General features: G+C 39.3%; 1 protein-coding gene across 7 annotated transcripts in view; it reads left to right on the plus strand.

Moving 5' to 3' along the window:
* The window catches only part of kazna (kazrin, periplakin interacting protein a), a 192,380-nt gene that overhangs the window by 3,925 nt on the left and 165,668 nt on the right, over positions 1-22,787 (plus strand). For all 7 annotated transcript variants that reach the window (XM_069689098.1, XM_069689101.1, XM_069689102.1 and 4 more), the window contains one exon: positions 17,543-17,700. In XM_069689098.1, the coding sequence (XP_069545199.1) occupies positions 17,543-17,700 (158 nt within the window). The remainder of the gene's footprint in view (positions 1-17,542; positions 17,701-22,787) is intronic.

A 22,787-nucleotide genomic window follows, 5' to 3' on the forward strand; every position in this document is an offset into this window, starting at 1 on the left:
CCAAATTCCAGATATCACCCCGCTGTCAGTTGGGAAATAAATCATCACATAAAATAATGTTCAACTCTAATTTTGATACATTCGCTTCCCTCTTCTGTGCATTTCGTTATTTGTTGATATGGATTTTTGTTGAAGTTGACGCTGACATAATACCATTAAGTAAATTGTTTTCTATAATTTTCTTCTTTAATGTGATGGAATATGTAACTGTCATGTTGTCTCTCTAAACATGTGTAAAGAAGAACAGGCGAATGACAATACAAACTACAGAATACAAAGTTTACATAAGTTATATTTTTCTGTGAAAAACTGATCAGGACAGAATGTGACATTATAAAATTATGAAGAGTTGATTGCCACTGATAAGAGTTTTATAATTAATAATAGATATTTTATTTATGAGTTTCAGAAACAACACAAACACTTGAAGAGATAATATATTTCTAGTTTAGTAAACAAAGTTTAGAGACCCATTCCCTTTCTTACCAACAACCACTTTACCCTTGAATATCCTCCTGATACTTCAATAAACTGTCGGTAAATCCCTGCTCAGGAGAGGTGGATGTGATTGGAAGTTTTAATACGTGACCACTACAGGTGTAAAACACATTTCGGTTCTCTTTGAAGTGATTAATTCCTCTCCTTCTTCCACTTGTGTTATGGTTCCAGCACACTCCAACTCCTCACACCTCCTTACCCGGTGGGCTTTCCTGCAGTAAGAGATTAGCTTCATGCTGCTGGTGTTGCTAATCATGTAGAAGGAGTCACGTTGCAAGAGGTTTGCCGGCCTCGTCAGTGTGTGCACTCAGCTAGGTAACATATTTTTTTCACGTGGTGACTCATGGATTTGGGCTGTTTTTTCGTATTTTTCAGTTTCAAATAGACTATAATTAAAAACACTCGACCAGGAAATAATTTAGGTACTGACAGAGACCACAATCAGGACCCCTCATCAGTGTCAAATACAGACCGGGCAGAACGTTGGAGGCACAGTGCTTCATTCTTTCACGGTTTGTGGTTTTTGTTGGAGTAATTGTGTGTTTAATTTGCACTCTGAGATATTTTGTGGTAGATTTTGGAGAATTGAAGGGATAAATAATATGCAGTGACTGCCGGGGACTGACTGCATTTTGCTGCATATGGTGCTGATAAGTTTACAGCATGCAAATATGTACACATATTCCTAGAGGTTTAGATTATTCCTGAATATCATTTAATACTTATCAATACCTATATTATAGTCTGTATTGTGTGTCTTTATTAATATGTCATCTCTGTGAAATCTGCGTTGACATTTTCAGTGCACTATCTACAAAGAGCACAAATAATGGTGCGTATCTCAGAACGTTTAACTTCCCTTGTGCTCACAAACATACAGCAAATTAGTGTGAATATGGTGGATTCTCTGCAGTATTTTGGCTTATTGCCGCATAACTCACATAATATTATTGCCACTATGATATAACTGCTGCAGGCATTTGTCTTGGGAGCTCCTTTTTACTTTAGAAGCTCTCTGGTTTGAAAAAAATCCATTTGAACAGTAATTTTATGACGTGAAAAACTGAGGTTTACCTGACAGAGAAATAATGATGTACCACGCTTGAGCATACTTTTTGTGCAGACCTGTTATTGACAGTCAACCACAGATGATTGCAGGTCATCCGTCTGCACCAGTTATCTTCACACAGGTTTAAAACTTTGGGATTTGTGTAGCTAAATCCCAGCAGGGCATCAGAATCACATGTGAAATATTAAAACTTGCCACTGTGTTCATCCAGCCATCCATACAGAAGACCTATGATTTGTGCACATACATATATTTTTTGGAGTACAGACCAGTATGTTTGGACGGAAGGTGCTTGAAACTCTACAAATCTTTCCTTAGAAGCAGCAAAACAGTTTCTGTCAAGTTGTTCGGGGAATTGTTGTTATAGCGGACAGCCACCCTTTAAGCTTATCATTCCAACCTCCTCGTGGAGGAAAAATGCTGTCAATGCAGTCTATTTCAGTTGAAGCGGCAAACTATGGCACACCTGGCACATTCTGAAAAATTTACAATGCTACCCCCTATGCCTGCTCCTGTGCTTAGAATTGAACATCTCCAGCTTCCATTAACCTTCAGGTGAATGAGCACGCTGCCACGGGAACCTGATGGAAAACAGAGTTAGGGTCGGCATCTCTTCCACGACTGAACCACAGACTTTGTGTTAGCATAGCCTGTCACACCTCAGGGCCATTCTGAATACAGATTACATGTGTTTAAAACTGTTTTTTTTTTTTTTATATTCTCAGGAGTCAGCACTTACAGGAGACTTAGGACCAATAAGTAAAGACAAATTACCGTAGCCAAGTGATTTTATCTGCAGGACAATGAAGGCCATAAAAGAGAACACATTTGATCCTGTGAAGTGTTAAAGTGTTGAAATTGCCGTGCTATAGTGAAGCCATAACATCCCTTCAAGGACATTACAGTAGATGCTATCTGTGCTGTGGAGCTTCAACCAGCTGTCACAATTCATGCATTCTGTAACAATTTACTTTGTTCTGCCTGCTGTTCCACTCAACACTGTGTGTTTATACTCATTTATAACAGCAAATCAATGCACCATATTCGCTGTGTCTGGAGCGATTTACATTTGGGACTTTACAGCTTGTAATAAATTGTTTTAAAGGAGCCAATGAAAAGATTGCCTGACAGCGGAAACAGATGTTGTTGAATTTTAAAACCAAAGACACAGATATTTGCTTCACTTCCACTGTATTGAAGTGGTGGCAGAAATGATTAGTCACAACAAATTACAACAAAAGCTGTCTCAAGGCACTTAACACAGTAAAGTCCTCACAAACATCTTAAAACTTGAGCAACTGAAATCAAAACGTTTCTATTTTTTTTTCTCCTTTTGATTTAGGCTACTTTTTTTTTCCCCCGGTGGGACCAACAATGGAGACAACCCTATAAAAGCATTTGTCACAGACAGAAAAATAACAGGAGTCATTTCACTATAGCCTATATTACACTATGTGGTGGACAAGCAACAACTACAATTTGAATGCAGCGAAAGCAGTTTTTGTTGTTGTAGTTATTTATTATTTTATTTTTTATTTTTTATGTATGCCTATAGCCTCTATTCCTAGCCTACATTAAACATGCGTTAACATCCGGGTCCCTCTCCACCAATATTTGGATATCAGAAGTTGCGCTAACCAAACACGAGTAAGAGGAAACGGTCTCTGCAACTGATGATACGATCACCGTAAAAACAAACAAACCGCAATCAGCAACACGAACCCGCATGTTTCGTTACCGCAAGTGAGGATGTGTGACGTACAGAAGGAACTAAAGATGACGGGAGTAACTACAGACCTCCAGAGTGGCCTGGAGTTTAATATAGTGATGCGATTATGTTTCAACAAAGAGGAGAGGAAAGAACAAACGCTTGCTTTAAGGTAAGACAGCTCACTCTTGTTATTGTTGGTTAAATGAACAATGCAACAGTTGTGTGGAGTTCAGTGATCAACATTTTGCGGAGCAAATGAGCGCCCGTTTGTGTCGGTCCTGGTGGAGGCGGCAGACCTGTACGTTTACATGGAAAATACAACACTTTCTCATGATTTGTCACCAGCAGCTGTTCTGTGTGGGGTTCACTGATGTGTGTGTGTGGAGCCTTTGATGTTCTCCTGCTGCAGCTGATTTAATTTCACTGATTGAATCCTGTGTTCCTGCATACAGGTGCTCCTCAGTGAAACACTGCCTGTACATAAAATGCAGCAGTGGGTTGCTTGTACTCAAAATTAGATGTAATCTGTTGGGCTTTAGTAGGTTAACAGCATGAATTTAATAGAAGCTTTAGGGGGGGTGTCTGCTGTGTGCAGTCCTCTGTTCTTACTTTGTGGAAACCTCATCTCTGTGTTCAACACTGCAGAGATGAAGGCGACGGTGGAGAAACTGGAGTTTGAGGGTTCCTGTGCATCCTTTCATTTGTATATTAATTTCTACAGGTGTGAAAGCAGACTCCTCACAAGTTTAGAAAATACAGTGATTGCCATTTCTTATTGTATGATGAAGCACTTTTAGTTATTTGTGTTCTAAAGTTAGACTGTGGATCTTTATAGTGAGAAGGCACTCTGTCCTTATTTTGTTCTGAAAGAATTTATGGAATTAGGGAGGCTGTGTTGTTAAGGATTACATTATGGTATTTAGTAACATTATTATGAATCCTGTAGGACTCTCACAGAGAACACTTGCACCAAAGCCAATAGTCCACTCTTCTATGATATGCTAATGTATAGCCGCAACCATTATTTATATCTGGATATATTTACAGTTGTGGGGGTGTTACATTGTGCTGGTCATGTTTCTCCCGTATGAAATCACTGTCCCCGAGGGCTCCATAATAACTGCTCGCTGTAATAAATTTCAGCAAACTGAAGAAGATTCCCAGAAGACTACTGGTACCACTGAGTGTGGAGTGTGATAGGGAGTCCAGAATGGCTTCTATTTTGGCATTTATTGAACTTTATGTCTACTGGATTTTACGATTTTTAGTCCTGCCGACAAACAAATGGGACAGAAACACATAACCACCTTAGCTGAGATAATAATATCTGTTCTAAGGAACTGAGTGAAAAATTGTATTCTCTGAAAGATAATAGATTTAACTTTTGATAAACACAAAAGCAGGTAAAGCATCAGAGGTATTTAGGCTTCAGAGTAAATGTGTGGCATTGTCTGTATTTACTTGTAGAGGCTGAGTGAGTGCTGTTTGCTGCAGGAAACAGTCCACGCTGAAACTCATTACAGTGTAGTGACTCAATTTCTGTTGACATCAGTGGGTAACTGTGTGCAAAACTAGAAGTCGGTTCTCAGCGGTTTTCCCATCATCCGATCAGCCTGTGGTGTTGCTCAGCAGCCGGCGATGAACTGGCAATGCTGGATGTACCTCTCCTCTTCAGGCATGGACTGTGACCCATACAACATGGTCAACAATACACCACTGATTTCAGCTATTTTGTTTTAGTTTTTAAAATATCCACAGGATAAACACTAAATGCTGGTATACAGATTAATTCATCTTAAATTATGATACATCCCTACAAACTGCAGAAAGATAGCTATTCGTCTTTAATGGGAAACATTTGGATTTGTCAGACTGAGGGTGTAACTAATAAAAAGGAATGCAGACATTAATGATTTTAATTATACCTGTGCTGTTCCTGTTATAACATGTTGAAGTGTCTGGAAAAATATTTTCTGTTCTCCTAAATCACCCTCCTTTGGTGGCGGACATGATATAATTAAGGGAATAAAATACATGTAGACTGTGCCTTCAGACTACATCCTTGTATGATATGGAAAAACTATGCCAAAGTGCACTGACTGAGTTTCTTCTTACAATTGAATCATAGGATTCAGGTGAAAACTTGACAGTGCCAGTCTAACTATACGAGTTATCACACGGAGCGAAGCTTTATTTTGAGGACAGACAATTCCTCTTCTGGCTCCTTGGCAAGCCAACTGTAATCCTCACCAAACAATGAAAGTTGATTATTTTTATTTTTGCAGTTGCAATTGTTTCACAGCGCTTTTCATATTCTTTGCTACTGAGATGACACGTGTTTCCTTTCCTGTGTTATTTTTTGTATTTATTTTTTTGTCTGTTGGCTGCATTTATCTTCCGCGGCAGGTGGATGATGCGTCAGCAGCAGCGTAATTCTTCTGCCAATCACGTCAATCCTAGTCTGTAATCCTTCACTTTCCTGCGTCTAAATCCTCACTTCAGGCGTCTGTGCTCTCCCATCTAGACAATCCATCTCGGCCGAGTTTTCCTCTGTGAGACGAGAGATCATTTATGAGTGATAAGAGCTTAGAGTTTAATCCCAAACACATACAGGATTATAGAACAAGTGTTGTACGTTTGAAGTAAAGCAATTTTTGCTGCTGTGAATTTGAGAACACGAGGTGGGAAGTTTTGTTCTTCACTTGGGGAGGCGCTACGGCCTTAAAACAATATAACGATATTCCAAGGTATTTCTGTGATAAAGCTATTCTTGGCAATATGACAAAATAATGAAAGATATTTAATCATTAATACCAAATACATACAAATGCAGCAAAATAAGTGAAACAGTATTGTATGTCAGTTTAAATATAACAGTTTGCCTTCAAATATTTTGTAAAAACTAACATATTATTACTGTGGGTTTTTTTTTATACAGCTGGTCTTTTGTAACCAAGCTACTTCCACATAACTGGAGTCTGGCATGGTTTATGTTGCGTCAACACATCTGAATATTGCCATCATTGCCAAAATACAAATTTATGAAATTATAGAGAGATTATTGTCAATAATACGATATGGCGCACCGGTAGAGACTACACAACCATACGAAAAAGTTCAAATGAATGGTAATATAAACCAATGTCAGAACAGTCTCTATTATTTGACTTGTACTTCACATCCCAATACATTTCTTCTCAGGTACTTTTCAAGCATAAAATATTTGCAACATTTTCAGATATAAGAATTTGAAGAAGTTTACAAAACCTAACTGCAGAGTAGTTTGTTTTGAGCTTCTGCCCATTCAACTCACACTCTGACTCCACCCTACACTTTGTTACCAACACTGCAACCAAAGGGCCCTGTCTTTGTAATACCTTCTTTTTTTGCACTCAAATTAAATCCAAACCAGGGTCAAAAAGGGCAAAAATGACACAAGAAATCTCAGATTGTCCTCAAAAACCTATTCTGTATCCTAATTCTACATGAAACCATAAATTTCATCCATTTCATTTAATTTTGATATTTGTTTCTAACACACTCAACACTCAAGCAGCGCTGTTGTTCGCAGTACTTACAATCCTAAAAGCAAAATACTTAAAAGTGTCCTTTTAATGAGTGTTTGCTGTGCTATGCATTCAAATAGCACAACATACAATGCTTTTGTAGAGCAGAGTCCTCTCATCTCCACACTTAAATTAAGTCTGATTACATCAGTGAAAGAGAAAAGTGCGAGCAGCCCATACTGTAGATGTAAGCACAAGAAAAGCATTGCTTTTATGGCATATTTTATGGCAGAATCAGAAAACAGTGAACATAATGTCTCTGTGCTACAAAAAGACTCATGAAAAAATAAAGAGGCTTATTCAATAATATCACCCTTAAATTTTCTTTTGTCAGATATACAGTATTGCTGTTCTGTCACTGATTAAATTATGCTTTCATCCAATAAGTGCTAATTTAATATTTTTTAGGACGCACCAGTTGCAATTTTTTTCAGACAAAGAGATGATAAAGATATTCTATATCATCTAATTAAGGTTAGAGTAGTACGTTTCATTCCTCGGATGTGCCGAGGCTAAACATCTCACCTTCCACTATAATTATTAGAGGCCCTGCTGCCTCAGGGAGTAATCTCACTCTAGCTGAGTTGTTAGAATGGCAGAGTGCTACGAAACCACGCAGAGCTGATGGAGCTGACCCCAAACATTCGTCAGGGTCTGAACACTTACATGAGTTGTGACTCAACTACAACTTCTCTGACACTATATAAAAAATGAGAAAATGAAAAATCTTAAAAATAAATGAGTTGAAAATTAAAAATCTTAAATTTCCAATTGCCTTACGGTGTCAACGCATCCAAATTATATGTATGAAATAACAACTTTAAAAAAAAGACATTTTTATAACTAGTCATACAGGTAGAGTTGAGATTTTTCCCTCTTTGATTTCTGCTGCCACCCCACTGTAATGGAGATGAATGGATTTTCTTTGGTGGTGCTCACAGCTTTGAAAAATTACATTTTGAAATATTTAACAGCAGCATGTCTCACTGAGAAATGCTCTGACCCTCCTGGGCTTACTTTTCATCGGAACTGTTTTTTATTCAAGAAAAAGTTGCCACTGCAGCCAGGCTGACATGTAGACAGGAGCAATATCATCAGCCGATTTATTTGTCTCACACATATTGGTATATTGCCATGGCAGCCAAACAGTGAATGTCCATCAGCTGCAAACTAGTTAATCTGCAGATTAGCATCTTCAAGTTTGCTTTTAAATTGCTTCCGAGCATTCCAAGTAAGATTTACTTTAAACAATCAAACCTTGTGCCTAAATTTATAGAAGCACTGGAGGATTTAGCAGCATCTAGTGGTGAGGATGCAGATTGCAACCAGCTGATTGTCCCTAGTTTTACCCTCCTAATCCATGTGTTAAGAGAACCTATGGTTGCTGCAAAACTCGCAAAAAATATATAGCCAGTGTTTTGGTTTGTCCCTTCTGGGGTACTGTAGAAACATGGCGGTGCGACATGGGACACATCGTGAATAACTCCTTATGTAGATATGGAGGGCTAATTGTTGTGTATCTGTTCTGAATGAACAGATACACAACAATTCGTAGCTGCAGGTGATTAAACACTAATAAAAGCATAAAATATGCATATGATCAATTTCTGCCAATAAACACCCCAAGTCCTACACACTGGATCTTTTATAGTTTATAAAATAGATGTCTTTATAAGCTCATATATTTGCCTTCACTTCCATTTTATTGAAGGGAGGGCAGACTTTGGAGAACAATTCCTCAAACCTCTGCATGTAAAACCTAAATTGCATCGATACCACTAAAAGGAAAGTAAGAAAATATGCTTTTTTGTCATGTGGGCGAACCAACCCTTTACAGCTGCTCATTACCTAAGCGTTTATTCTTCGCAAAACAATGTCTAACTACTACAAGGAAATAGCAATACACCACCACTGTTTAATAAGCACTCCCTTGAGTTGTTAGAGCTTTGGATTTGACTTAAATCTCATTTAATTAGATCATTTCCATTTTAAAAGAAAGTTCCCCGATGAAACACAGCATTCAGCTTTAACTTCAACACTTCACCCTGGACAGAGGGCTGTCATTATACATGTAATCCCTCTTGTTGATGTTTTGGCAGAAGCTTTCAGGCCCCACAGCCAAATCAGCAGGGGATGACAGTGAAAGGAAACGGTCTTGTCAAGTGTTATTCTTACTCACATTACAGACTGCCACGCGCAGCTTTATTTTCAACGGCCAACACCTTTGCCACGACATAAACTTCTATGAGTATTTAAAATGTAAAACATCCAGAAGGGTAAAGGATGAGGAGGGAGTACTTGATTTTCATTTATCTCTATTAAGTAAAGGCCAGCTTCTCTCGTCAGACTTAAATTTCCTTCCTTTCATTTGCTACACATTTTTTGCTGATGCATTCGTTAGCAATGAACTGTTCATCCGTGAGTTCAGAGAAAGTGCATCGTCCTGTTAAATGAAATGAAATATTTTAGCTCATTTCACAGTGACAGCCTTTTTGTCTTTAACATTCACTCAGCGTTGCAGAGAAAATAGGAGTGCCGCATTCAAAAATACGATCTTGTGGATGCGGAGATGTTCGAGGGTTGCTCAGAAGTTCAACTTGATTTATGTTGGAGGTCTTCATCTTGGGATTCACATTTTTAATCGTCACAGTCGGGCAGAGTCTGCAAACAAATGAACGTCTGTTTTTACACCGAGCGCAGGCAGAGCTTCATCAGCCTCTTGATACTTGTCCTAGATCCAAACTTTTGACAGTATTTACTGAGAGTTTTTGTCGTTCAGAGATGCGTTGCGAATAGCAACACGCTCTCAGACCACCCAGTGTCTATGAAAAGACTCCGCAAATGTTCTCAAGGCAAAAAAGACAGACAGTTTTGAGTTGACATAACAGTTTAATCTCATCTAGGCTCATGACTTGGCACTGGGGAGCGTGTATTGAATCCTTCCTGTTTTTGCTGAGCTTTCTGTTGGCCGAAATCAAAAACAATCCGAGACTACAAAGCAACAGACATGAGGCTTTTTGCTTTTTACTTTACAGAGTCCAAGTCTGTTTATGAGCTGAGAGTGTTTATGAGGCTTCATTATTTGAAGATGAAGCTGATACACAAACAACATTTGTTCAGTTATGCCGCAGCTGTTGTGCCTTTGTGTCTAGATAATCACTTCCTGTTTTTATTATTCTATCTTTCATGCTGAAATGGTGCATGAGCTCAAAACTGATCCGTTCCACAGATGAGGATGTTGTTAGAACTGGAGCAGGAAAACACAAGAATGAGGACAGAGGAGAAGAAGAAGAAGAAGAAGAAGAAGAAGAAGAAGAAGAAGAAGAAGAAGAAGAAGAAGAAGAAGCTCATGTAAAGCTCAGCAGAAACTGAGGGGGGGGGAGGGGGTGAGGGGGATGCGTTCTATGCTGGAGGGAGAAATAGGCAGATATGATGAGCCAGTGCCAGGTTGTTGTTTTTTTCTTCAATCATGGGCAAACACACACAAACACACACAAATACACCCACATGGACACACACAAACCATTTTAAGTGCACAGCCAACCACCTCCAGGAAACCACATCCCATTTCTGCTTCTCTCCCTTTTATTCCGCCCATTACAGCAGTAACAGACCCGATTAGTGGAGTTTAATGAGCTCTGCAGAGATGAGAGTTCTGCTCGCTGCTCTGTGCTTCACAGCTACAGAACCCCCGGGGTTCGGCTCCACCGAACGAGCAACGTGTGCTCCTCGCTGTTTGCGCCGCATCTCTGTCTCTTCATCATCAACATGGAAATATTGTGTGGGTACTCTAGGTGGGACGGCATGATGTGCATTTGCATAATGTGTCGGAACATGTTCACGTGTAATTTATTCAGAAATGTGAAGATGTCTCCTGTGCCATGTTGTGCACAGAGAAGGACTGTACATTTTATTGATGACAGATTAGTCAGTTAGTTCAGCAAACCCAAAGATGTTACAGACAAGCATTAAATCCTCACAAACCAGCAAATCATATTTTCCTGATATTGAGGCTGCAGTACTTTTTACAATCACTTAATCTCATGGTTGAAATCATAAAATTGACTCACAGGGTTGGACAATATGTTCATCATTTGACATCCTCTGCCCTTCAGAAAAAAGCCTGAACAAAAAAAACAGATCATAATGTTAGACACTTTTATTTTACTAAATGTGACTGGCCTGTTAAAAATATATTTTGTACATTTTATTCCTTTAAGATTCATGTATCACCTTGGAAGACATTTTTTTTTTTTAACGTGCCAAGATTGACTCCTTTTTCCTTTTCGTTACAAAGCATGTGAACATTACATTCATGTTATTTCGATCCCATCAGACAGATTCGAAGTCGACATTAATGTTCCTATCCATGTTGTACGAGGTTAAGCCCGGGAATATTTCTCAATGATTTATTTGATTTGCATTAATTTCACAGTGTGATTGAATTATGTGAGTGAGTGCTGGAAACAGCACTTGTCTGTTTGGGCTGACTGTGGTGTTTTATTGTTGCCATTAGGGGGCAGTGCTTGTGTGTGTGTGTGTGTGTGTGTGTGTGTGTGTGTGTGTGTGTGTGTGTGTGTGTGTGTGTGTGTGTGTGTGTGTGTGTGTGTGTGTGTGTGTGTGTGTGTGTGTGTGTGTGTGTGTGTGTGTGTGTGTGTGTGTGTGTGTGTGTGTGTGTGTGTGTGTGTGTGTGTGTGTGTGTGTTGTACAGCACTACTGCCAGGCTGGATCGTGTTCTGTGGAAATGTCTGGGGCTTTAAGTTAGGTGAAATCTGTGCTGTGACATTTTCTGGTTATTATAAAGCACTCAACTGCAAAGTGCCTCCCATCTGGTCTACTGTAACTCTCCCCATCTGACTCTCTCCAATGTTTTTTGTTGCAATTTCTTTGGTCACTTAGTCACAGCTGCGGATTCAGATCAGGAACGGAGTTCAGCCTCTCCTCAAAATGACTTGATTTTGTAACTCTTTTCCGGTCAAATGTGACATTGAAATAACATTTTCTTTATGAAAGTGTTCACATTTTAATTGTTTAAATCAATTAACCCACTCATGTGTTTACTTCTTCATTACCTAGCAACAGCTTCTCAGAGCCCACCATAACTATTATTCTGATGTTAATGATGCTGTTTATGACTTCGCACATACTTGAATATAGAATTTCATTAGTTTAATTATCTCTATCTTAATAGACCATCTGTATCATTTGCTAGAAGTGTATCATTTGAAGTTGCACCTAATTGTCAACACAGTGAACAGCAAGCTTCCAGTTGAGCACAAAAAGGAATCCGTTTCAGCGACATCAAGTATTCCCCGGCTGGATGCACAATAGTCCTCCATTGTATGGCAACTGAATGCCTTGATGCAAACTCCCATGGAAAACAAGCAACAGGCCTATTATGAGTATTCACCTTTTGTTATTATTATTATTTTTAATGGATTTATGGTAGAAAACAATCAGCAAGTTCTTAAATAAATGAGCCACGATACCCAAAATAAATTTGCGACTTATTACTTGTAAAAGGCCTCTGCTCCTAACTAGATTGTCGGAGAACACAAAATGTATCAGCACAAGTAAAACCTGCAGAATTAAGAGCAGCTCTGTCATTAAAGTAGTTATTCATAAATTGTTACTTATTTGGGTTGTGTCAGAAATCCTCCTCAAGAGAATATATTAAAATCAGAACTATATGATATTATTTACTCTTGATGTGAAAATACGCCCTGATATATCTCATACATCGAGCAACGTTTCCCCGTCTTTTAAAATGCACTATAGTTAAAAGGAGAGTTCAGATTGTTTAAAGTGGGTTTGTACAGTGTGAGGTACATATTCATAAGTGTATTAGCTGCAGTAGATGGGGGTCGACACGTCCACAGATCGGAGAAGCAGGTATCTGTATCGGTACAAGAGATGCACTGCTTTAGATGGGGTCATTAAAAAAAAAACTATTTTAGGTACCTAAAAAAAAATCTTGTGACTTTTGTGTTTTAACACATTAGTTTACATCCAAACTCACACCAAAGTCACAGAAGAACAAAATCAACCTAACCAATATAAGCGGCATCAGGCCAGCAACTCCCATGCTATATGATGTAAAATGACTGTTTTTGTTAAGGGAGTCTGGTGGCGATTTAATGTGCAGTTCCCTGTTGGAAAGGGCTGTTGGAGAAGGAGGTAAAGCAGTGAAAATACTCAAAATAAAGTGGACACTGAAACTGATGTGGTCGTTTTTTAGGTGGTTGAAATCCATTTTGTTGCTGACCCTGTTCACAGCATATTGTTTATCTCCAGAGACAGTACAGCTGCCTGCTTCTCCAACCTGGAGATGTGCCGACCCCCATCTACATAGTTAAAGTATCTCATACAACCCCACTTCAAACAAGCCTCTCTACTAATAGAATAATAATTTCACTGCTTCACTTACTGTTTACACGTTATGTACCATTTAAAGTTTCTTAGGAACTTGGGTGAGTATACAACACTGTGTGTGGTGGAGTGCAGTGCTCAGCAGCAAATGTAAGTCTGGCATCAGAACTACCCCAGAAATTGATTTTGGCTCATCACTCTCCCTATTCCTCCAAGATTTCATGTGCGCTGTGAACAATTCCCATGAAATAAGCCCCTTTTATCTCGACTTTAGCCTGACTACTGTACCTCATCCTATTAGGTTGGCTGCATACATCCTTTCAGACACTTTTCATTGGTAGTGATCTTATTTCCCCTGGCACCCATACGTCGCTCACCTGAACAGATAAAGGCTTGACGGGATGCCACTGTGGCCTCTCCTCTGTGTTTGTTGTGCTGTTGCTGCTCTATAGGAGGACATGTAAGGCACTTTGAGATATTTATGGGTTAGCGAGACACAGAAAAAGTGCAAGAGCTGAGCTGGAATGACAATTTAATTTTCTTTGGATCTATTGTAATGTAACTACTGCAATTTTATCTTGCCTTTTCCTTCCCACCTGCATGCCTCTGCCTCACTTTCATCAGCTTTCCTATTTGCTGAAGGGAAGCTGCAGGTGAAATCTATTTCAGGTTTCAGATGGAGACACAGAATGACAGTCCCTGTAGTTTGGTGTGTTTTGCATTCATATCCGAAGTAGCAATGTCACAGTGAAATATGGGGTTACTTTGCAGAAAATCACAGAACATGTGGTTAAAGATAGCCAAGTTTAGATTGTAAATGTTTTATGTGGCCAGTATCAGTTGTACCTATAATGTTTTCGAATGCTCAGGTCTCTATTTGTATTGAATTAGATGATCTATAACATGATAAGATACAGAGTCAATAATTGTAGCTGTTTGGTTTATGGTGGAGGAAGGTATGGTGTGTAGGATGAAAGACATGTCCTTGATAGATTGTGTCTCCTGAATTGATTTAGTTGATGACACCTTCTAAGAAGGGCATTGATGGAGTGCTTCATTAAACTGTTTAATAGTTAGTGAGTGAAATGACAAATCAAAACCGCTTTGTTGCACCTTGTTGCTTCACAGGCTTAATGATCGCAGTATTGACGAGCGGACAGTCAGCGTTTGATGTTCAATATTCAGGGTAAAGGCTACTGTACATATGGGACCTACCATACTGAAACAAAATACCTCCATTGATTACAGTGAGTGGTGTAGGTCTCATGATCAATGGCTATGAATTTTAATGTCATCAGTGATGTTCACACTGAAAATTTGTCTGATGTGTTTGTTTATTAAGTGCCATCCTCACACTGTGAAGCATTTTGATTTCCAATGCAGTAAATTAATAGATACTTTATTTGATGTTTGACACTGTAGGTCAGGGGTGTCAAACATACAGCCCGCGGGCCGGATCCGGCCCGCCAAGGGGTCCAGCTCGGCCCGCCGGATGACTTTGCTAAGTGTGAAAATTACAGAAAGACATAAATTGCATTTCTATGAGAAAATGGAGGTTTATGAGTACAAACGTTTTGTTATTTTTTTTTTTAATCGATCCAGTAATTGCTTCAAAAACAGCGTAAATGGGCTGATGTCTGAGTTTTTGGTCTTTATGTTTCTAGTTTATTGTAGAAAGACCTTAAAATAGGGTTTATCATCCAAAAACCTTCACCAATGATTTAAACAAAGAGAAATATTGTCGTTATGCATGCGTTATTATACTATGATTTTACTGGTCTGGCCCACTTGAGATCAAAGTGGGCAGTATGTGGCCCCTTAACTAAAATGAGTTTGACACCCCTGCTGTAGGTTATACTTCTGTTTGTCATATAGAATTAGTAGCCACTTTATTAGGAACAACTGCACAGTGATCCAACTGTAATCCCTTAACAGATGAACTATAAACCTAATGTTACTTTTTTTTTTTTTTTCTAAACTGTTCAGTCATTTATTCTCAATGAGGTCATAATTGGTAGTACAGTATTGTGCTTTTCTCTGGGGCGGCAACTGACAATTATCTTCATTTCTGAATAATTTGTTGATTATTTGATGTTTGGTCATTGAAATGTCAGAAAATAGTGAAAAACGTTGACCGGTGTTTCCCAAAGCTCAAGGTGCTGCATACTTGGTGATACATTTTTTGACGATCCACTGCAGCTCTACTGGACTCATCTATATCCAAATGTGTTTTCAATATTCTGCCCTGTAATGGATGTAAATGTAAAGCACAAAAAAACACAACAAGACAAAAACACCCCTCAATACAATGCAGTCCAGTACGACACACCTTTAACTTTGACCACCTAAATATTTTGATGTCAAACCTTTTTTTTTTTCTTTTTTTTACTTAAATTTATTTTACAGATGTACTTGTATTTGTGCAGGCATCTAATCCAAACTTACTGAAAAACAGTGTATTTACCACGTCGTGTCCAACATGGATTTTGGTTATTTAGAGTGAAAACAGCTCAAAGAGCTCTTGAACTAATAAAGCACGCTGTAGTGCTCCACTGATCTTATCTGTCCTCCCTACATATTTATACCAGAGCCAAAAATATCTGCTGACATTGCTTCTGCGTTCTTTGTGTTTTCAAATTATTTCCCGAAACATCTAAAAGCTGTGCAACAAAGACAAATATTAGTTCAGTGTGTTTTCAGGATATGAAATGGGCAACGATCAATATTCCATTTTGAATCAGAAGTGCTTGCAAGTCCATTATTTGCCCAGTAGAGGGCAATACGAGTAAGCAACTGAAATCACATCTTCGAAAAGCTCAACTGAAACCCAAACCAGCTTGGAACATATTTGTCAATGTGGTTCAGACTCCAGTAAAGATATGCTGAAATAAATGTGGCCTTCTGCCTTTTAAATGAACCAAAATTTAATATAAGATGAAATGGGTAAAGAACAGACTGTCACTCACCAGCATGCCATCTATTTATGTGTTAAAACAGTGTTTAGAGAGCTGAACTGGCCAGAGCATGTGTGAACCCTACTCGCGTATTCATTATTCTGATGTCTGCTTGGCTCTCACCTCGAGGGGACACAGTCTTCTTCCTCATCCCCCCCTCGTTCCCTCCTTATCTCTGCCCCCTTCAGTGCCGACTTGTCAAATTTTCTACTCAAAGCTTGTTTGCTTGAAAATGTCAGCTGTGGTGAAAGATTTTTTTTTCTTGGTTATGTAACACATTAATCTATGCTCTCTCTTTTTTTTCTGCGTGGGCTTTTGTGTCTGAAAGGGGCTTTATATTTGCATCCTGAAAAGGCCCCATACACATGCTTGGCCTAAAATCATCCTACTCATGGATTTAGCAGGTTGGAGTTCTTTATTTGGCAGAAATGTGCCAGTGCCTTATTCCAGCCAAACACAGCAGATTGAATGGCTCACAGTTTGTGTGAGGTGATCTCTGGCCAGAAGGTTAAATCCTCGATCACTGCACCACGGTCTCCCTTTGCAACAGATAACGCTGTAAGGTTTTAACAAATTTTCAGATGGATAATGAGGCATTAGGGGTTAGGGAGGCAGCTCATGAAAAATACAATAGATACTTAAAAATATGGAAATAGCTTTTCCTCCAACTCTTTCATTTATCCAACATGTGGGTGGCTTTGGAAATATTTGTGGTGACCTTTTTAAAGACCAAGGGCCAGTTACTGGTAGATGGGAAGAGTGTTGAGGAAGTGTGTGTGTGTGTGTGTGTGTGTGTGTGTGTGTGTGTGTGTGTGTGTGTGTGTGTGTGTGTGTGTGTGTGTGTGTGTGTGTGTGTGTGTGTGTGTGTGTGTGTGTGTGTGTGTGTGTGTTTGTGAGAAGAAGGAAATACAGTAGGGGTGGCTAGTTTTTAATGTGGGAGCTGAGCTGGAGAGGAAACGTGAAAGAAGATGTTTGCCAGGGACGCACAGGGGCAAGAACAGAGAAACAAAAACAGGATGGATCTCAGGCTGACATGGAACATTGTGGACCAGGGAGGGCGTTGACAGAGAAAGTCGGTGACAGTGTGACAGTAGGGAAGTGTGTTCTCCCACTCTGTTATCTCTCCTGTTCCTGCCCAGTAAGAAGTTGGCGAGACATTCGCAAAGAAAGAAGGAATATATGTGTGTGATGTTATCTTCCACTTACCCTGCCTGCACTCAGTTTATGTTATACTCACCAGACTAATGATGTTTTTAGTCACTAAATCAAATGGCAAACTGAAAAAAAAAAAAAAAAAAAAAAAATCACTCTCCATGTTGACAGCCTATTTGTGATGATTTTTTTTTTAAAATTGTATTTGTGTGTCTCCCTCTAGCTGTGCAGTCTCTGAACAGCCTGAATGACCAGATTGCAAGCTTAATTGTGACTGGACCCAAGACCTTGGAGAAGGAGGAGCCCGCATTTCCTCCTCCTGAGAAGGAGACAATGCAGAAGTCCATGACCCTGATGAGGCACCTCCTCGTGGACGCTCAGGTACACAAAACAGTGCTTTAATGAGCTCACATGAAGGCAGGTAGGGTTAGAGAAAGAGAGACTCATCACTGACAAAATTGTTGGTTGATTCAGCCTCCCAGGTCCAACTAACAGCCACACCACAGGGAGACATTTTCAACAAAATATACAATTTTGAATGGAAGTTCCGCAATTAGTGAAGGTGGTGAAGTAAACTGATTCACTTTGGTAAAAATTGATGTGCAAATTTTTGACCCACTGCAGTAAGCTTTCATTCTAGCTCTTTACCTCTACCTGAATAAAATCACAGTATCGTCACCATTTACCACCATATATTGTGAGTAATTCTTGCAGTGCAGTTTTCACAGTGACATCATGACACAATAGTTTTGAGGACGCCTACATATTAGATAGATATCCTTTCGACTCCACAAACAGACCAGCAGATGACCTCACAGCATGATAATTGTCAACAACTATTGATTATTTTTCACTGTAGATGGAATGATTTTGTATTTGTGGACTTTTAGTCTGACAGAATAATTAATTTGAAAGTATAACCTTAGTTGTTATGGACATTTGTAAAACTATTATCTGACATTTTAGGCTGAATGATTAATTGCTTACTAAATCGAAAGAACAACTGAGGAGAATTTAGCTTAGAAATAATCTTGTGTGCTGTAGTCTTTTTTAAACTTAATAAATTAAGCAACAATACGAGTCAAGATATGTTAAATCCACCTTTTAAACTATTGGATGAGGTGATCCTGGGTAACAAAGTTAAAAAAGATCCTGAAATTTGTGAAACGACAACAGAGAAAAACCTTGCTGGTGCTGATACCTGGCAGACTTTGAGTGTAGGAGTACACTTCATGCTTCATTTTGCACCAGTGCAAATGGTTTGTAAAGACACGCAATGCTGTCTCGGAGCTCCTCCGGCAAAGGGCCTCAGATGAAATGAAAATATTGACTGTGTGTAATAGAGGTGAAAAAACAAGGTTATGTTTCCTGCATCACAGTCAATTGCCACTCAAATATCCTCCACGCAATGACAGATAAGCTGAACAGAGTATAGTGTTGGGAAACGTTCTAACGGTTAATTTATTTTCTTCTTGCTACTTAACCCCCACACAACCTTTGACGAAATCTTCCTTCAAGTCCTCTCACTCCCAGATGACCCCTCTGTCCTCAAAAATACATTTTCTGGAGCATCAGTCACCCAAGTAAGCAGCTGTAAGCATGCTTGAGGATTGATGTTTGTGAACTGCTCGTGGGGCTTCTGTTAACAAATGAATCACTATCGTCACGTTAAAGAGAGACGATGGGTACACAACATTATTGGCACCCTCTCCCCCACACGTACTCTCTCTCCCTCACTTTTCTCATCTTGTTTCGCCCCTGTCATGGCTGATAATTTCACACAACCTTTGTCAGGGAAGAGGAGGAGATGAGTGGCTGGAATCCTAAGAACTCCAATTAGGATGGAGAGGCTGCACCCAGCTGAAGTGACAATGTGTGATTGAGCTGTTTGTGATTTAATATGCATATGCTTCTTGTGTTAATTTGTTACAATGTCATTTATATTCGCTCACACAATCCAAATTAATTAAGATGAAAATCTACAGCATGAGCTACACCCTAACATATGCTGTCGAATAAAAATAGTCATGAACTATGTTCTGCTACAAGATTTCTATATGGCCATTTTTCTGAGTCATTTTCTCTGAAAATCTAAACACCTCCTTTGGTTACCACACTTCTAATCAAAGTGAAACTACTTAGCATTTCTTTGTGTTTGATTTTCTCTGTCTCTCTGTGTCTATTTCTGTCTGAGGCTAAAAAGCATGTTTAATGCTCAAAGCCAAAGAAAAATCAACCTGCATACCAGGACATGTGGAGACTACCACGTGACTGCTGATTGACATCGAGCACTCCTTTCTTTCTTCACTTTATCACTTTATGTCACGTTCTGCTTCTCAAAGACAAGTAGCCATCTTTCTTTCAACAGCACAGCAGACTCTGTTGGCACTCTTTTGAACGTTTCCTTTTCAATTTGTTAATAAGGCAAAGTAATATTTCATGAATCTGGTGTCTGTCAGTAATTATTGTCCACTTTTGTTTCCGAAGCACAAGAAGCATCATGTGATATTAAGTAGCCCATGTGCCAGTATGGAGAATATGTAAAAAAAAACTAAATTAGTATATTTAATTGGTGAGGTCCAGCCTATACCATGCATCTAAATCGTGTTGAATTACCATTTAATGCCTAAAAAGTTACTTGGGATAGTAACTCAATTCTCTAATTAATACACACTTACAGTATATTATTTGAGTGTTGCCTGCCTGTCTGCCTTCCCCTCTGGATTGCTGAGGGTCTGGTCCACTTTCTTTGGGGTGCGGCAAAGGTGTTAGTTGGTGCTTGGCTAACTACTCTTCCCCTAAGTTGTTTGAGTATCACGCCAAAGCAGGAAAAATGATCACTAGAGGGCAGCGTGCCCCCCTCAAGGTGCTCACAGAGGCTGGTGCTGGGTTTCTGTCCCATCACTCTGAACCTTACCATCAGTGTGGTGTGGCGGTTTCAGGCTGTTTGCTCTCCGTGCGCCTCCGGTGGCCAATTCTTCACCTTCCTGGGGAATAGGCTGTATTTGCCTGCTAGTCTTCAGTTGTTTATTACTAGTAATTTACAAGACAAAAGTAATGTTTAACAAATCCATTTCAATTTTATTTATTGTAACTTTATTATTTTGTTTTAAAAAGTAATTTATTACATTATAGCGATGGTAAAAATTGCAATAATAGTAACAAATTATTCCTAAGACTGATTTATTGAATACCTATATTATGAATAAAATTTGCCAGTTACATTTTTGTTTACATTTTAATTAAAGCCATAGTCCTTTTTTTTTTTATTGGTAATCGGCTGAGAAACACACTGATTTAATGAGGTAGCTGACAACAAAATCTAAAAACTTCAGCTCATTATATCTCCCTTCACCTTTCTCGACTGAAGAATCATGACATACCATTAAAATTTGACCACCACTATTGTCCTGCAAGAGACGGCTCACTGCAGAACTGCTTCATGTGGATCTTTCTTTTACACCAAAGGCCCATCTGGTGTGCATCCTGTAGTCAAGCTGGGAGGAGACTGGCTGCTGAGCTCTTGCCATCGACCCTCCCTCTAATTCCCCCTCCCCGTGCTGTACTCAGCTGTGACTACATTAGCTGAGCTGTCACTCATCAGTGGTGGGGAGTGAGGGGGGGAGAAAGAAAGGTATAGTTTGGGCACAGGGGGGGATGCAGACGTAGTTTGGAGGCCATTAAAGGTGACTTTGACAGTGACTGAGTGGAGACACTGATAAATAAGATCTCTCTGACCGCCTCTGACCTCCACACTGCTCTAATCATCAGTGGAGAGCTGCAGACACGTCTGTCACTCTTCGAGTAAAACTGAAAAAAACCCACACCGTTTTAAGTTTTTATTTTTTTTATTTTTATTTTTTATAAGCTCGCAGTTAACCAAAACTTTAGTGCTAAAGACCATGAATGTACAAACATATCGGATCAATATTTCTTGTAATGAAATTTCCAAAAAGCCAGAATTTGTGAGCCCTTTGTAATATGTAGTGAAAACAAAGCAAAGCAAATCAATATTGCTGGTTCTGAGAGAATCAATATTGTACGGCTGTAAAGTGTACAAATTTGATTTCTCATTGACATTGTTACAGTATTATTGAAATCCATGAAAACTTTTATATTGTTTGGAAGAAAATAGATAATAGGTAATTATGAATTAACGCTGCACTAATTAATATTTCCATTTTAACAGCAGGTCAAAACTCTGTGGTAGCTCTGAGTAATGAGGCCACAGACGGAAACTGTAATTCCTCTTTGTTCTACAAAGCATTTTCCAGTGTCTTTTGGTCTTACTGCTCACCAGCCTGGTTTCCAGTGAGCTGCAGTTTTAAACCAACCGCTCTGATGAACCTACTTTGTGCTACCTGCCAAGCACCAAGCTGCAAAGTTAGAGACGTGTTGGTGAACACAGTATAGCATAAAGCCTCTAAAACCCCACACTTTTTATGTGGCCTCATGTCCTCTGGATGTAAATAAATAACTATTTTCTAATTTTTGTCATTGAACCTAAAGCGATAATATGCCAGTGTTCGGTTTACGTTTTATTCTACTGGATTTGTTGTATTGAATCAATGTAGATTCTGGAAGTGTTCAAATTAATATTTCAACACCAATGACTTCCGTATATATTAGCCAATAGTGCTGGACCTGTGCCCAGGGTCATGGAAGAGTGCAGGCTGCCTACAGTCTCAGAGGACTTGGGGGAGGGGCTGTAGATGGAGAGAACGTGTGATGGGTCTGGCTGGGTCAGTCTGTCCCTCTCCGACTGGGGCCTCAGCTGGCCTGCCAGAGCATGGTTTGTACCCATGCATAATACATCACCTTGGCTCCATCTGCCCTCTCAACCTGTCCTCTGACTCTGCAGGCCTGTCTAATAGGCCGTGCTCCAATGAGGGCCGGCCAGATGAGTTGCCACGCGCTACCATGGTGATGGCTTATTGTGGCCCAGCTCAATCCCAGACTGTGACAAATGAGAATGGAAATTGGATAATTTGGTTCAAAGGGAGTTTTGTCTTCATCTACTGCTGGAAAGAGCCAGAGTGTTTTCCTGGGTTTTACTGTGCTGTCAAAACAGTGTTTTCAAAATGCTCAAATTAGCTCAACCGATTTCATGGCGTCACCGTGTGCTTTGAATGTAAAAATGATTCTTTCATATTAAAGGCAGCGAGATGGAACTTGAGGTCATTTGTTTAGTAGTCTCAGTTGTTTTCCCATTTTCTATCCGTTTATTCCTGTTTCTGATTGCCATCATAATTATTAAAGTCATAATTGCCTGATATGATATGAATATTATTCATAGCGGTGGTGCTTATACAGACAATGTCAAACCCTTATCATTCTTAATACTGCTGTGGTCGTGGGTACTGCACTCAGTGTCATGTCCAGGGATATCTTATTCACTGAGCAGGTAAGTATCCAGAAGGAATCTATGAAATCAAGTCTTTGATTCTTTATCAAGTACACGCAATCAG

Source organism: Brachyistius frenatus, unplaced genomic scaffold, assembly GCF_029030835.1.
Source record: "Brachyistius frenatus isolate BFR_SWC_R1_liver_20210118 unplaced genomic scaffold, ASM2903083v1 Contig_6, whole genome shotgun sequence".
Classification (NCBI taxonomy): Eukaryota; Metazoa; Chordata; class Actinopteri; family Embiotocidae; genus Brachyistius; species Brachyistius frenatus.